Source organism: Dermacentor albipictus, chromosome 5 (assembly GCF_038994185.2).
Source record: "Dermacentor albipictus isolate Rhodes 1998 colony chromosome 5, USDA_Dalb.pri_finalv2, whole genome shotgun sequence".
NCBI classification, from domain to species: Eukaryota; Metazoa; Arthropoda; class Arachnida; order Ixodida; family Ixodidae; genus Dermacentor; species Dermacentor albipictus.
In genome coordinates, this window is record NC_091825.1 from 23,522,971 (window position 1) to 23,538,142 (window position 15,172).

The window sequence follows — 15,172 nt, forward strand, 5'->3', positions numbered from 1 at the left end:
AGTGCAGCGTGCACATATTCAATTTCTCGACGTGCGTGAACTTCGGCCACTGCTAACGCATACAACAAAAGTGGCTTCCATTGTTAAGCAGCGCACGTACAAACGAAACACGAGAAAGAAGACAGGACAAGCGCTCGTTGAAGTACTTAAAATTTTTATATGAATAAAAGGATTATGTACCGAGTAATTATTAAATTCATGTGGGTTACATACAAAAACCGGCGTGCACGCTGGAGTGATCAATGAACGAGCTTACTTCGTTTGCCAGTTGTTTACTTCGCCCGGCGCACCGCAGTAATCCATGTCTGTCGTCTGCTTTGTTCGTTCTATTTTCTTGTGAATCGGCAGAATTTCACTGGTAGCATCAACCCTTTCGTGTTTACGTTGCTGTCGTGACAGTTAACAACACAATAATAATTTCCGGTCATCCGAAGAGGCGCCGTTGTAAAAAAGAGACGTTTCCCGCGCAGCGCGAACTTAACGCGGGCGCGACTGGAAGCGGCGGCGGAAACCTACACCCGTTAGCGATGAAATTGTTCCACCAGGGGATAAACGAGCGCTGGCGTCTAGGATGAAACATGGCGTGCGGTCGTCCATTAACAGCGGAGCTGTTTAAGCTTATAGTTTCGCCGTGGAGCTTTGCCAGAAAACTCAGCCCAGCGGCGCGCCGTATTGCGTTGCCTAGCAACCACCTGCGAGAGCACCAAACCACGTAACCTCCTCGCACCCCATGCGCGTAGAGCGGGGTCGTGATGTCACAGGCGAGTAAAAGCTCGGAATGGCCGGCACGGCGACACACCTCTCGCCTCCTATACTCAGTGCGTATGTGCTGCTGCCATGGGAAGACCGAAGAAAGTCAGAACGCCCGAAGAAGTGGCTTACCAGGAAGAGCGCCATACTGCCAAGCGAGAAGCGATGCGTCGCCGCCGAGCTGATCCAGAGCACCGTGCCCAAGCGACAGCTGAGAAGACGCGACGCCGAGTCGAGGATCCCGAGTTTCAGTCCATGAACGCGAGAGTCGGCGCCTGAACAGTCGACGTAACCGAAAAAGCGATCCCGGTCGGCGACTGCTCGAAATCTTCTAGCGTCAAGCCCGCCGACACAACTTAGCAAAACCTAGAATACCTCGCAAAACCTAGAAACAGCTCAACGAAACCTACCATAACCTCGCAAAACCTAGAAACGACTTAGCCAAGCCTACCAACAACTTAGCAAAACCTATAATAACCGCGCAAAACCTACAAACAACTTATGCAAGCCACGTAAAGTCTAGGTGATCACAAGCTGCGCTGTTGAATCCAGCCTTGCACCAGTGGCCCAAGCTGCACATGTTTTTTTTTTCATACCCTGCTTTCACTCTCTCTCAACTCTGTCTCGCCCAGCTCGCCGTTTTTTTTTTAATGCATGCGATGCTACTTTTATACCCTGCGAACATCAAGAGAAACCCGGCGTGGTTCTAACAGCTCCATTGGAAAAAGCGGAAACTTGGTTGAGCACATTGCCCATGCATTGCCCCCGTGCCCACTAGACAATCTTTTGAGCTGTTCCATTAGAGAAACGGCTACTCGAACATTATCGTCTGTTCAAAATTAATTTATATGTCGTTATTCTGAATATTCCTAGTGCTGAGAATATAGGCACTGTATTCGGTGTACAATATTGTCACTACAGTATAAGGGCAGGAGCTCTTTCTTTAGTTTGATCTCATATCATGCCCAGACGTGCAGCATTTAAGGAATATATTGAGGAATGATGTGACCGTTGCAGATAAACAAGCAGGGACAGAACAATTATCGAGAAAACATGAATAACCGTGTCATGTTCTGAAGGTGTGGCATCTAGCTTTACTAAACTAATATGTGTCGGTACATATCCACTACATACAACTTATATAGAAGTTCAATTTGAGTTGAGAGATGCGTCCGTTGTGAAGAAAAGGCCATACAGCATGCCAAGAGAAAAAGTTCTCGGTTTGACAAGAGATGCAAGAAATGCTCGACTATGGTATCATTAGGCTATCCACTTCACCATTTGCTTCACCAATAACGATCGTAACCAAGGAAAACGATTTATTAACAAGCAAACGGAACTTTTCCCTTTCCCAATGCCCCGCATAGACAAAACAGTCTTAGAGTCTGGCGTCTGTGCATAATTCTGAAGAACAGACCTGTGTAAAGATTACTAGCAGGTACCATTAAAAATAAAGAAACGAAGAAGAAGTTCACAGCATTTGTTGCACCGCCTGGTATACACGAACACAACACGCTGCTACTACATGTGTGGGAAAATTATGGAGCCTGGTTAAAAAATTATGTATTTGGTTCTAAAAGACTGCAGAAGCAAGTTCTCCAAGTCTACGTTGATTATTTAATCGTGTAGTCGAGAGAAGAGAGTACCGCGTGATCGTCTTATCGGAAGTCGGCAGTCCTTGAAGCTGTCAGTCAAGCAAGACTGAAAATTAATATCGACAAATGTGGCTCCTTTTGCCAGATGATTGTTTTTCTCGGCGGGGTTCTTGCTCGAAGAACGAACAACACGAAAGAGGAAAGTGTGTAAAGCATCTTGGCTTTACATTGACTTCAAAGGCGGCTAGAAATGCGCTGCGTTAGACGCGGCTATTTCACCTTACAACCGTACCTACATTGCAGGATTAGAATTCGCCGCTTTTGAAAGATCTGTGTGGCTTGCAGCCGATAAGGAACTGTGGGATTTAGACAAGGTTACATTCTAGGAAAGGCAACTCACTACATAGTAATGACGCGGATACCATCACGCTATTAAATGGAGCTTTGCCGAGTGACATAGGCCAAAGATGCCAGCTGTACCGTATATACTCGTGTAAGGGTAACACCTTTTTTCTTTAATCTTGGCTGGGTGGGGCCTCTACACGAATCAGGCCGATGTTGACCCGGTAAAGAATCTTACTGTTTCCGCACCTGTAGCAAAGGGTGAGAGATGCGCAAATGACATAGCGCTGCACAAAAACACCTCAGATGTCGGCACATCTTTCTTGACGTTGATAACTCAAGCATGGCTCCCTTCTCAGAGATAAAATGCCACCTATCTGACAATAACCTCTTCCAACAAAGCCGAGACGATGTGCCACACAAAGAAGTAATAGCGTGGTGGCGCCGGCTTGAGCGGCGTGTGAAGACGATAACCTTTTCGGAATACAAAGCAGGCTTCGTCGTCGGGGATGGACAAGCTTTGAGACACAATGGGTCAGCTGATCTTCAGGTCCTTCTTATACGCACGCACCGCATTCCGCGTGGCACGCGCACTGCTGCCAGCCACTTCGTCGTAGGCGTCTATGCGTCGCCCAGTGCAGCAGACGATGCTATCAGTTTGTGTAACCGCGCAAACGACAATGGACGAAGAAGGAAACACACAGGTCAGGTTCTTCGTCCGTTGTCGTTTGCGCGGTTACACAATGCATTCCAATATCAACCGCCAACTAGCCCGCTTCTCCCTGGTAAAGATGCTATCACAATACTTGAAACATGCGTTTCATCACTGCCAGTGCGAAATGTGCTTGGAGTATTTCTACGGAGCACAGACGCTGCACTGGTCGCGAGACTACCTGGCCGTTTGTTAATATCGAACGACAGGCACAAACCGCCCTGTCCGCACCAGGAAATGTCACTATTACTTTTCCAAGCTTCCATTAGACATCGTACATAACCATCTTGTATACTAACCACGTCATTCATCCTTATTTGCTTGTGTCGGAGTCTTGGTGCGTATTTAATGACCGTTTCTGAACAAATTCAAATAGTCGTTATGCCACTGCTTCCAGAACCTGTCTTGATGTTCTTGCCGTTGAATACACGTTTCAAGCACCTCAATATGCGTAGTGAGTTCAACCTCGAGTGCTTTAAAACTGAGAAAGTGAGCCTCCGACCATGCCAGAAATGAGCGGGAGTTAACATTCATGGTTCATCAGGTGTTAACGTTCATCCGGTGTTAAGATATGTTAACGGGCGACTGCTAATGGTGGCCTCGACTTCCGTTATAACAGTGACTACCTGCTCATAGCCTGCTCGCTATATAAAACATGCATTGTATGTGTAATCACATGCCCACCTTCTATGGTCTCGATATGAGACTGGCAGTATTGTAAATAAATAAACAAATGAGTAAATAAATAAACAAATATTTCATAAACGATGTGCCAGGATCTTATTTGAGACTGTCCTTGACACATGGAACCATGCAATCTCAGGACCCACCCCACCAAGGAGCGCGTTCTGGTGAAAACTTCCACGAGAGACAATGCAAGCAAGAATAGTCTCGAAATGCACTAGCTCCTAAGAGCTCATAAGCCGCACAAGCTCTTGCAAAGCACGATTAAAACATAAAACATTGTCAAAGTAAACAATACAAAGGTAGCCGCGGCGGGACACCACAACACTTCAAACCATGCTTTCAACACGAACTCGACAGAAAAGCAGCTAGCGTCATTTAGCGGCAATGAAACTTCGCTTTCCGGCGGGACGTTTTGAAATTTTCTGGAATATTTTTGCGTTCAAAAGTGGGAGTGCGGTTCTTACACGAGTACATACGGAAATGCTCGAGACATGATCGTGGCGAAAAAAGTGCGTCGCTTGAAGGTCCCCATTATCCGGCCCGAACTTCTTACCATAACTACCTGGCGACAAACGATCCTGAAAATTTTTTTTTGTTACAAAGGACTGAGAGGCAACTAGCAGATTTTATGCAAAGCGTTACTCCGTACCATCTACGGAGGGATGACAACACAAGTCGGGGAGGATAAAAGATTCCTTGTCATCAGGTGCAGAAGCAGATGGAGATGAATACGGATAACAAGGCTGTCAAGGAAACGACGAACATCAGGACAGAAGGAAGAAATCAAATATGGCGATTAAGTTATCCTAATTATTCTCGAAGTCTTCATGTTTCATGGACTTAACGGAAGCATCAAGCAATCGTGCGCCTTCTCAAAAATTTTTATTTCTTGGGTTATACATGCCAAAAGCCGTATCTGATTATGAGGCACGCCATATTGGTGGTTTCCTGTACATTTATGGAACTTCGGCTTCTTAACATGCACTCAATGCATTGTACACAAGCATTTTTGCATTCCACCCGTATCGTAAGGTGACTGCCGAGCCCGGGAACGAACCCGCGACGTCGACTTCAGCAGGACAACGGCTAATCCAATGGGCTACTGCGGTGTTGTGTGTGTGTCTTCTTCGCAGTATACCTTGTATTTTCACGATCCCTATGGCAAGATCAGCGTACCAGCATCACTTGTGACTTAAGGGCGGATGGTAGGCACATACGCGCTGTCAGAGATTCTTGGAACCTTCTCAGCTTCGCTTAAACAAAAATCGCACAACATTTTCAGGTGCTTAGTAAATGAACTTGTGGTTATTGATACCAAGTTATATATAAAAATATTGAGTATTCGAATTTTAAGTTTAATTGTATATAGTTGAGTTCTTTCAAGTAATGTAAAAATTACATTCTGGTGTTTCACTCTTAAGCAACTGATGTCTGTACTAATGCGAACAAATACAAATCGATAACGCTTATGCCGGAGCGCTGCTTACGTTTTTTATATTGCAATCTGACGAGCTTCAATGTTGCACACTGCAGGTGCGAAGGTCGGGACTCGTCCATGGGCATCTCATCAAGCCCGGGCACTGCAAAGAACAAGTCGCGCTACTCCATCCGACAGGCATCCAGTGGCGAGCTGGACAGGTAAAGGAAGCATGTACTTGATCTCTAGCTAATTCGCTTACAGATCATACATCCATCTGCATGCTTTGTTGTTAAATTAGTGCAACAGCAGGGGAGGACGTAACTGAGACGCATACAGCGAAAAAACAATGAGGTGTTGGATTTCGAACAATTGTATAATCTACAGGAACAGAGCTGAAATGTCGCGTGAACCGCGAAAATAAGCAAAGTACAACCAAAATACACGCACCAAATGGATTGGAAATGGATACACGCGAAGATGGAAGCAGCCGTTAACATTAAGCTCAACCACTGCGTCCGTATCCTGAAAAGAAAGCTACGATGCTAGAAGTTTTTATGCAAATATCATGTGAGCAAATCTTGATACTGGACAAGTAGTAGTACCGTAGGTGGCTGTCCAATGGCAAAGAGCACTTGCCGATAAAAACCTTTATCAGTGCGGTCCTGCGTCGGAGCAAGCCGACGCATAAAATGTGGCTGGTTACCTACTGAGTGCATCGTCTATGTGTTGCTCGTGTGATACGCATCTGAAGAAGGCGTCAACTATGAAAGGTGATGTAGCATCCAGCTCATGCCAAATAGAGCGTTTTCGTTTCACCGCCGCCTTTCTGCGATAGTATTTTTATGTCAGCAGTTTTGGGCACATCTTGCATCTAATGCCAACAAACATTTTGACAGGTTCGAACAAACATTTTTTAGGAGATTTTCTGCTACTTACAACAGCACAATACTTTTTCTTTGTTATTGTTCTTTTAATAAGTTTATGCTTATGTAAATGAGTCAGAGTTCACAAGCCCTGAAAATTGCTTTAGTTATGTTCTTCTTCAACTTTCGGTACCAAGATACGGCAGCGAAGCAGCCGCATCCACTGACAACAACATGGCGTCCGTGGCGGCAAACTCGGCCATTGGCCACGTAGTGATGCAAGCCATCGAGGAAGCCTCTGCTTCCGCAGACCCGACTTCGGAACCGCCGTCCGAGCTGATGGGGACCGTGCCGAGGCCGTACCACGAGTCCTCCGTCGGAGAAGGCTCATCTCAAGACTGCTGGGCGCATAGGCTTCGGCCGAACGCGGCCGACGAAGACACCTCCGTCTCCTTCCAGAGCTTCGACGTCGAGGCCCAGGTTTCGGCCGCAGAACGCCAGTAGCGGCTGAGCGAGTCTCGATCGGTGCCACATTTCCGTGACGGCAACGATTTGCGAAGCGCGTAGTCATGACAGTGGCTACATTATCACCGCAAAAAGCTGACGTGACGTCTTCAACAAAGGCGCACAGCAAACGGTTAGTTAATGGTTTACGTAAGCGCTTTATACGTAAACGTTTAGTTAAACGAAGCCGCCCATGTCGAAATAAAACACTTTGGGCACGTGTCGATGATGAGTTTTCGTATTTGGTTCTTCGGTATGTCGAAAGTTTGTTTAATGCATAATATCACATGTGTTAGCACGCATACCCATTATACATTCTTGTCATCTCGTGCATTTCGTGTAGGAATGTATATATTGAAAGTGCTGTATTTAATAAAGGAAGGTCACCAAACGCTTATTTCGAACTGCAGACCCATCTCCGTTTTACCTTTTCTCTTGAAGGGCGTAGAAAATATTATCTTTGGCAGGTTTTTCGTTTTCTTTATAAACAATCTTCAAGCAGAACACCAGTACGCCTTTCGAAACAACACGTGCACGCAGCTTGCCCTCCTTAAACAAAAAGAATTCATTCTGAGTGATTTTATTGACCGCTTACGAAGTCTCGGTAGTTTTGGCGATTTGTCCGAAGCCTTTGACATCATCAACCGTGAACTGTTGGTTCGTATAATGCCTTATTATGACATTCCTGGCTTCGTCCTTGACCTCATGATGTCGCATTTCAGAAACTGAAAACAGCTTGTGCAGGTTAACGCCATTACCTCCGAAGCAATTCCTGTAAATTTAGGTGTTCCTCAGGGGAGTTTCTTTGGTCCCTTTGTATTTAACATTTCCTCCATTGATCGTGTAAACAGTGACAATGATACCACGTACGTCATGCATGAAAACGACACCAGGTTACTGTTTTCATCCACATGTGTTTCATCGACATGGTCAGTCTCAAATACCGTGCTGGCAAAGCTACATAACTGGTGGGCTAATAACGGGCTAGTTAATAACTGCGAAAAACGCTAAGCTCCATTTAACTCTACACAAAAACTTTAATGCTTACAATCAACAGGATATGTGAGCAATACAACAAATATCGAAGTTATACCATCAGTCAAACGTGCACTTCTATTACCACATGACGTTGGAAGAGTGATGTTGATTTTCTTGCACCAAAACGTTCGCAGCTGGTGGGAGTAGTGTTTTCCTCAATTATCGTCCTTCTTCAGTGGCACTGTTGAGATATAATGCTTTCTTTTTTAGTCGCATAAGTTACTGTGGTCTTGTATGGGACACCATTTCCCCAACTAACATCGTCAAGCGGTTTCTTTTGCCGAAAAAAATATTATTCATGCAATATGTAAAATTCAGCCATGTTTGTTTAGATGGCTTGTTCCGCGACCTCGGAACGCTTCAAATAAAAACCTTGCTTAACTGTCTTTCGGTACTTACGCACGTACATATAAAAAGGTTATAAATAACCTACCATGCTTTACCTCTATTGTAAATATAACAAGGCGCGTTACCATTTATAATACTTGGAATCCGGAGTTTTGGTGTATACGAAATTACGTACGCGCTACAGTACGCAAATGATGCGCAACGAATTCCCAAGCTTGCTGAATGATCTCGTCATTAACCAAACTGCTGTAGTTACGTGTTCTGGATCACATTTGTAAATTACTCGCGGGAGCAGTCATTATGTTGTGAAAATTTTTTTGCTGGTCTTTAGCGTATTGTCCATGAGATCTTATTAATCAGTTCCTTTTATTTTTTGGCAGTGTATGTGTACTTTATCTGATTTTTTCTGTAACAATGTATAACGTACATACTATTTCTTTGCTTGTAGTGCTTACAATTTTCATAGGTATGCTTGTAGGATTTCTTTTTCCAGCCTCACCTATTGAAAGAAAGTGTGAACGAGAATGTACGAGAAATGTTGTACCCGATAATTGCTCCATAGACTGTACGATTTCTCGTAGACTGAACCAGCTCTCGACTTCATGTGTTTACGAGATCACGTTTTTTCCACTAAACGGGATTCTCGCACATCTTGAACGACTTTGTACGAGCTGAGTCCATAGAAGATGAACGAGCTTGTACGACCTGGGAGAGTTCTGAACCCTGAAATTATTGGCAGCTCGTTTTCATATTCATTATAGTAATGCAAGTACAATTCTTGTAATTATTGACGTTCCAGGTCACTCCAGGAACATGCACGATCACTTGTGCTGACCTTACTGAAGTGTTGCTAAAATCGTTTGTTCACAATTCTACAGTAAACAGTAATATTGAGGTGAAAAAAATGTCAGGTCAGATAATAGCTCGTTCTTGTAAATAAGAGTACACTTTATACAGGTTCTACAAATTAATTCAAGCTTTCATTAATAGTGAAGTCCTCCGCATCTAGGCACGAGCACGCCACACATCTCACAAGCGTTCTTTATTGGACCTTCTAATGGTATTTTGATACACCCAGTCTGCTGACTCATGAGCACTGGAATGTGTTGCTTGACAAAGAGCTTGCAGGGCACCTGAAGAAGTAAAGAAAAGCCAGCAATTTCTTTTCACTCACGCAATGAGATAATACATAGGCATACGCAGTTTCGCCTACATTCACACTGGTAAGAATACTTCATGATTCAGAACATAAGATATATTGAAGCAATTTTATTAAAAATAAGTGGTTTCTGGCAATGCTTATGACTCCTAAATGAATATGCATTGCTGTGGTATAACAACCTGTCGCATTGGCAGGTAACTGAAACAAGTGTCTTCACACTTAAAAAACACACACTGTTTGATTAACAATAATTGCTGGTATTGAAACAACTGAGGCAACAAGCCTAAAATGTACTTTTAGAAAGCAGCACGAACAGGTCGAGCTAACTAAATTACTTTGAAACTACCCCTCTGCCAGCAAAGTAAAAACTGTGGTGGCGTAGTGGCTTTGACATTGCACTGCGAAGCCGAATAGTAGGGGGTAAACTACCGGGTACTACCCCACATTTGGATGGCGGCAAAATGCAAAAACATAAGGTGCATTAGGTGCATAATAAAGAACCCCGCGTTTTCAAAATTATTACGGAGTCCCCCACTGCAGCGTACCTCGTAATCATGTGGTTTTGGCAGATGAAACAGCACAATTTAATTTACTTAAAGCAAATAGTATGCGCATAAGATCCAATGCTTATCTAGAGTCATCTGACAGCAGCTACATTTAAAAAAATTCATACGTTCTAAAATAAGGAATTGTCTGATTGTTTGAGCAAAAATCTACTTACGCCAAAATTTGCAATTAGATTTCACTTTCTTTTTAACAAAACAATACTTACAGTGCAGGTGCTCACAGCTCGTGAAAAATTGTCGCCACTCCTTAAAGTGCGTGGTATTGTTTCAAGTGATAGCACAAGCTTGCTTTACGATCGTTAGCCTACGCAAATGATTTTCAAAATTCTTGACACCAAGGACTCCTGGACAAGCTCACTAGTCACACTTGGCCCTCTTCTGTATTTGTCCACAAAATCGTGCACCTAAAGACATTAACCTGAGTTTGCAATTGATAATGCAGCCTGTTTCACAATAAGGAATCTAGGGTCACTGACCTAAGTCAAGCCAAAAAAAGCTCCTGTTCTGGCGAAAAGTGCCCTTGAGTTTTTCTCTTGCTTCAGAAGCAGTTAGCTCCGGGCACGTTCCAGGTCATTCTCCTCAGGGTTGGGCGAATCGCCACAGTATTGAAGTTCATTCCTTTGTGCAGAATGTCAGTTGCAAGTTTCGTGTGCTTGTAGAAACACATGCTCAATATAACTTCGTGGTTTCAATGGGCTCTGTTGGTTGTAATACGTCAAACGTTTTATCGACTGTCTGCACAGGTGTTCCGTGAGCGTCGCTGTGAAGTTGACATTTCGCTGTACGCCCTGGAAGACACAAATAATGATGTGCTCTTGTTCGCACCTTGCGAAGAAGCCTCGACTTTCTAAGCTCTTGATCTCTGTCAGCACTGAACCCTTGCTGCCAGTAATTTCTTCCCAGCTGACCGAATTATCTTGAGGCCCCACGCTGACACTACGCATGCCTTCAAATGCAGACATTTTGAATTAAAATTCTTCCCATTGCAAGTCTGTTTGAAATAAAGGTGGCATTTAAAGCTCTCTATCCTGAATGCCAGTGAGACAAACCAGTAAGTCTTGGTTACAATGCACTGTAAGTTCAAGTTATGGGGCTTTACGTGCCAAAACCACTTTCTGATTATGAGGCACGTCATTGTGGTGGATTCCACAAATTTCGACCACCTAGGGTTCTTTAACGTGCACCTAAATCTAAGTACACGGGCGTTTTCGCATTTCGCCCCCATCGATATGCGGTCGCCGTGGCCGGGATTCAATCCCGAGACCTCATGCTCAGCAGCAATGTTCTGTCAATATTGTCTGTAGAAGGTATTGCCAAGGGTTCAACGAAAATCCATTTAGTCAGGTAACATGACTGTGAAGTTGTGGTCGCTGACAATGTGAGTGACCATCATGTTAGCAACGAGATGAATTTTCGTCAAACCTTCCAGTACCACAAACTACACAAAAGATGTAACCGAGATTGCCCGGTTCATTTCACTTATGTCTAGAATGCCCACTTCTAAGTGTCACCTTTTTTTCAACGATAACTGCAAAACCAGGCGCCTTATCCTGGAAATTCTGTACTCGAAGACATCAGTAGCGTCAACTTGAGACCTCAAGATGATTCAGAAAGCTGAGACTAAATTACTGACAGCAGAATACAACTACGCCAGCAGGAAATGAAGGGCATAAAAACCGATAAATTCTTCGCAATGTGCCAACTACATGGTCATTTTTCATGAGATCCCGGATGCACAACTCCATCCCAACTTCATGCCTATTCTGAAGAGGCACCAGTGCAGACCGTTGCAAGAAAAGTTGGTACCTTAAGACAAATGCGCCCACTCAAACTACGGAACTGGTGTTGAACTCTTTTCTTCCTACAACCTAAACCTGTTCTTTTGGGCAATAGAACAAACCTCAACGCTGGTGCCTTGCATGACTCGATGAGAGTCCTCTGCACAGAGAATTGTGCCGTCACTGCACTTCTTTCCGAAGATCAGGCCTACACTTGCACTTTCAGTGTGCTGTAAAATTGTAGAAGCACATCCCACAAGCTTTTCTGCCTCAGTGTGAGCAAAGAACCCATGTAGGGGCTCCAAAACGCATCGAACGAATGAACGCAAACCCATACCAACCAACCTAGCATGTTTAGCGGTGATAACAATAGCCTGATGTGGGCTTTTCTCACAATTCTTTCTCGGCATGGAACAAGCTTGATCTGCTATGTAAGCACGTAAATAACAAAAAGGCAAGCGTCACTACATGTGAAAAAATCACGCAAAAATAGTATTTAGTGTACAGAGCTGTAAATGTATATCAGACAATGCTATCGTGCAGTAGACCCTAAGTCAGCAAAATAGGCTGATCTATAAATGACTAGATTTGCGACCGTACAAATTCAATGATCAGGTGATTTAGCAGTCATCTGGTAGTGCACAGCTTACTTACACCATTTTGTTTGAAAGCTGCGCGAATGTGGCAATGTATAAAGGCAATAGATCTGGAGATTTATGAGGCTTCCTTATATGTGTGACGGGGAATGTGTAAGCTGGCTTCCCCTCCAGAGAAATATTAATAATAATAATAATCTTTATTACATCCATTTTCTTCACAGTTACTTATCCAGCCTGCATAAGCAATAGTGCTTGTTAGAAGGCTGCGAAGTACCGCAGGCAGCGTACGTGTACACGCATTAGGAAAGAAACTAAAAAAAAAGGCGCTGGAATATTGAAAAGGCATGCGCATACTATGTATCTAAGAGAGATTAAACAGAAATATATTGACATCAAGCACAAGTACGGAAATAGGTTCGCAGAAACATGATGCAGTAGTAGCAAATGCCCAAGGGCACATCGTATCAAGCAGTCTGTCGGATGTGCTCCGTCACTGCATTCATGCTTACGAAAACCTCAGGCAAAAGTTTCACACATATGGGTATTACGTGTCACCCACGACCTTAGAAATGCTTTTATTTGTTTAACTGAGCTTGTGATCTCACTGTCATTCGAATTATTAAAATTTGCCAACACGTAGAAATACGAGTCCTCTTGCCATACTTGGTGTACACACGAGGTAAAACATATTTTTCTGTCTAACGTAAGCTGCGGGATTTCCATCGGGGTTTTTAAAATTAGTAGAGAAACAATTCTTACACATGGCGTCAAACAATACTTGCTGCTCGATTAACAATTTATCTGATTCGTACGTGCTTAACAAGACCCTCCCCATGACCAAGTCTGCCATAAGAGAGGCTATCAGCTATATTTTTTAGTATGCGCTTAATTATCCTCAATCTACTAGAAGAGGCGAAGCCGCAAATTGTTATTCCGTTCTTTATGACAGATTCGCCAAGTGGTTTGTAATCCATTTTACGTACATTTGCCTCGCACAAAGATTTAAGAGCATACAAATGACCGGACACAATATGTAAAAGTCTTGGCGAGCTCTTGAATGTGAACATTACATGACAGCATGTCATCGAAGTGTAAACCCTAGGTATTTTGTGTTTTTTACCAGCGTTACCGGAGGAGAAGAGCATGGAACGCAGCCACTAGTGTGGAGATAAATAGGGGACATATCCCCAACTACTTCATATGGGCTGGAGAAACATATGTTTGTCTTCGATTTCTTAATAAAAAATTGTTGTCAACGAACCAATCAAGATGTGTAGAAACATCATACTTCAGTGCTCTTTGTGGCTTCATCCAAAGATTTGTTCAATATAACCATTGCCGCGTTATCAGCTTATAAATGTTTATTTTATTGGTAAGCAGGCAAGATCGTTATTATAACTTTTGATTAAGAGCGCTTTCAAAACGGACCCTTGCAGCATGCCTGATTTAACGCACAATAGAGAACTTTGTGACTCCGCCAAGATTGTTTTTATCAATTTCGTTACATATATGGTCATTCAAATCTTCTAACAAGCCTGTGGTACTCTGTTCTGAGCGAAAGTCAAAGTGGGCTGGGTTAATAAGGCTAAACCTTTCACAGAAAGAATCCATATTAACATGGACTATTTTTTCAAACATGCCTGCCAAAGACAAACCAATTTAAATTGGTCTGTTTTCTCGTAAAGCTTTCGAGATCCTTTCTTATAGAGAGGTCTGACAATGCTAACTTTGATGTTTTCGTGTGTCTGTCCGGTTCTAAATGTTTTATTTAGGATGTATAGCAGAGTTCATTTTAGCAGATTACAATTCGCAGCTATATCTCGCATCCTAATTTTATCAAAACCTGGAGATTTTGTTAAGCTCATGGGCCGTATCATATCCCACAATTCGACTTCACCCACTGTACGCTGAAAAGCAGTATGAATGTCATAGAATGTAATGTTTGGGAGATTTGCTGGTGAGCTCCCATTTGTAGTGTTGTTTACCGACTCTGTAAAGTTATTGTTAAATCATTCGCTATCTGGACAGTGGGTCACTAGGGAAAGGCGTCCGTAAGAATACCATCTATACTATTCTTTGTAGGCCTCCCTATTGTAGCGTTAACCAAATTCCATGTTTTACCGCCATAACAACCGCAAGCTAAAAACTTGACCGTGTGGCAGCGCTTCTTAGTTGGTCTTATTTTAGCGTTCACTTTTTTCTCGTTTGCCTGAATTCTTCTCTTGCAAGAGTGTCCCCGGGTTTGTTTTGACATATTTTTAAACTCATTTTTAACACACAAGAGCTCCATTATTTTGTTAACGATCCACGGGCTCTTGTTATTCCTTCTTTTAAACTTTGTTTCCTTTTGGGAGTAATGGTAGATCTCTTTAAATGCCTCTGCGAACATTTCGGAAGCCTTAGGTTGCTGTGCTGTGTTAGATTATCCCAGTTAAAAGCTCTCATTCGTTTATCTACTTCATTTGAATTCACAACATAGTTCTCTTCAGTATTATAGTTTCAGTCAAAACACCAACATATCCTGAATATGCCATAGCGACAAAGCTCTGTTGCTATGGCAGAGCTTTGTCGTTCTGTGCAGAGAGATAGCAAGATTCCTTATTTATCGTCGTAAAAGAAGTGTTGTGGTAACCATGCCATGTGTCCTTTTCGCAGTTGTGCGAGCAACTTGCATTGCAGATTTATCGGTTCTCCTCTTTCTGCCTCTCGCTTTATATTGTCACGTGGTCGTGACGTCAAGGAACAGAGTAACAATACTGTGAACGACAAAACTAACTTTTATTGGGCGAACCTGTGCCCACAAAACAG

At 43.2% G+C, this 15,172-nt stretch overlaps 1 protein-coding gene across 1 annotated transcript in view; it reads left to right on the plus strand.

The window, feature by feature from the left end:
• Positions 1 to 7,097, plus strand: part of LOC135898305 (microtubule-associated protein futsch-like) — a 194,666-nt gene extending 187,569 nt beyond the window's left edge. Inside the window, exons 11-12 of the mRNA XM_065427186.1 lie at positions 5,620 to 5,724; positions 6,567 to 7,097. Of these exons, the coding sequence (XP_065283258.1) occupies positions 5,620 to 5,724; positions 6,567 to 6,873 (412 nt within the window). The 3' untranslated portion in view covers positions 6,874 to 7,097. The remainder of the gene's footprint in view (positions 1 to 5,619; positions 5,725 to 6,566) is intronic.
• The last annotated feature ends 8,075 nt before the right edge of the window (positions 7,098 to 15,172 follow it).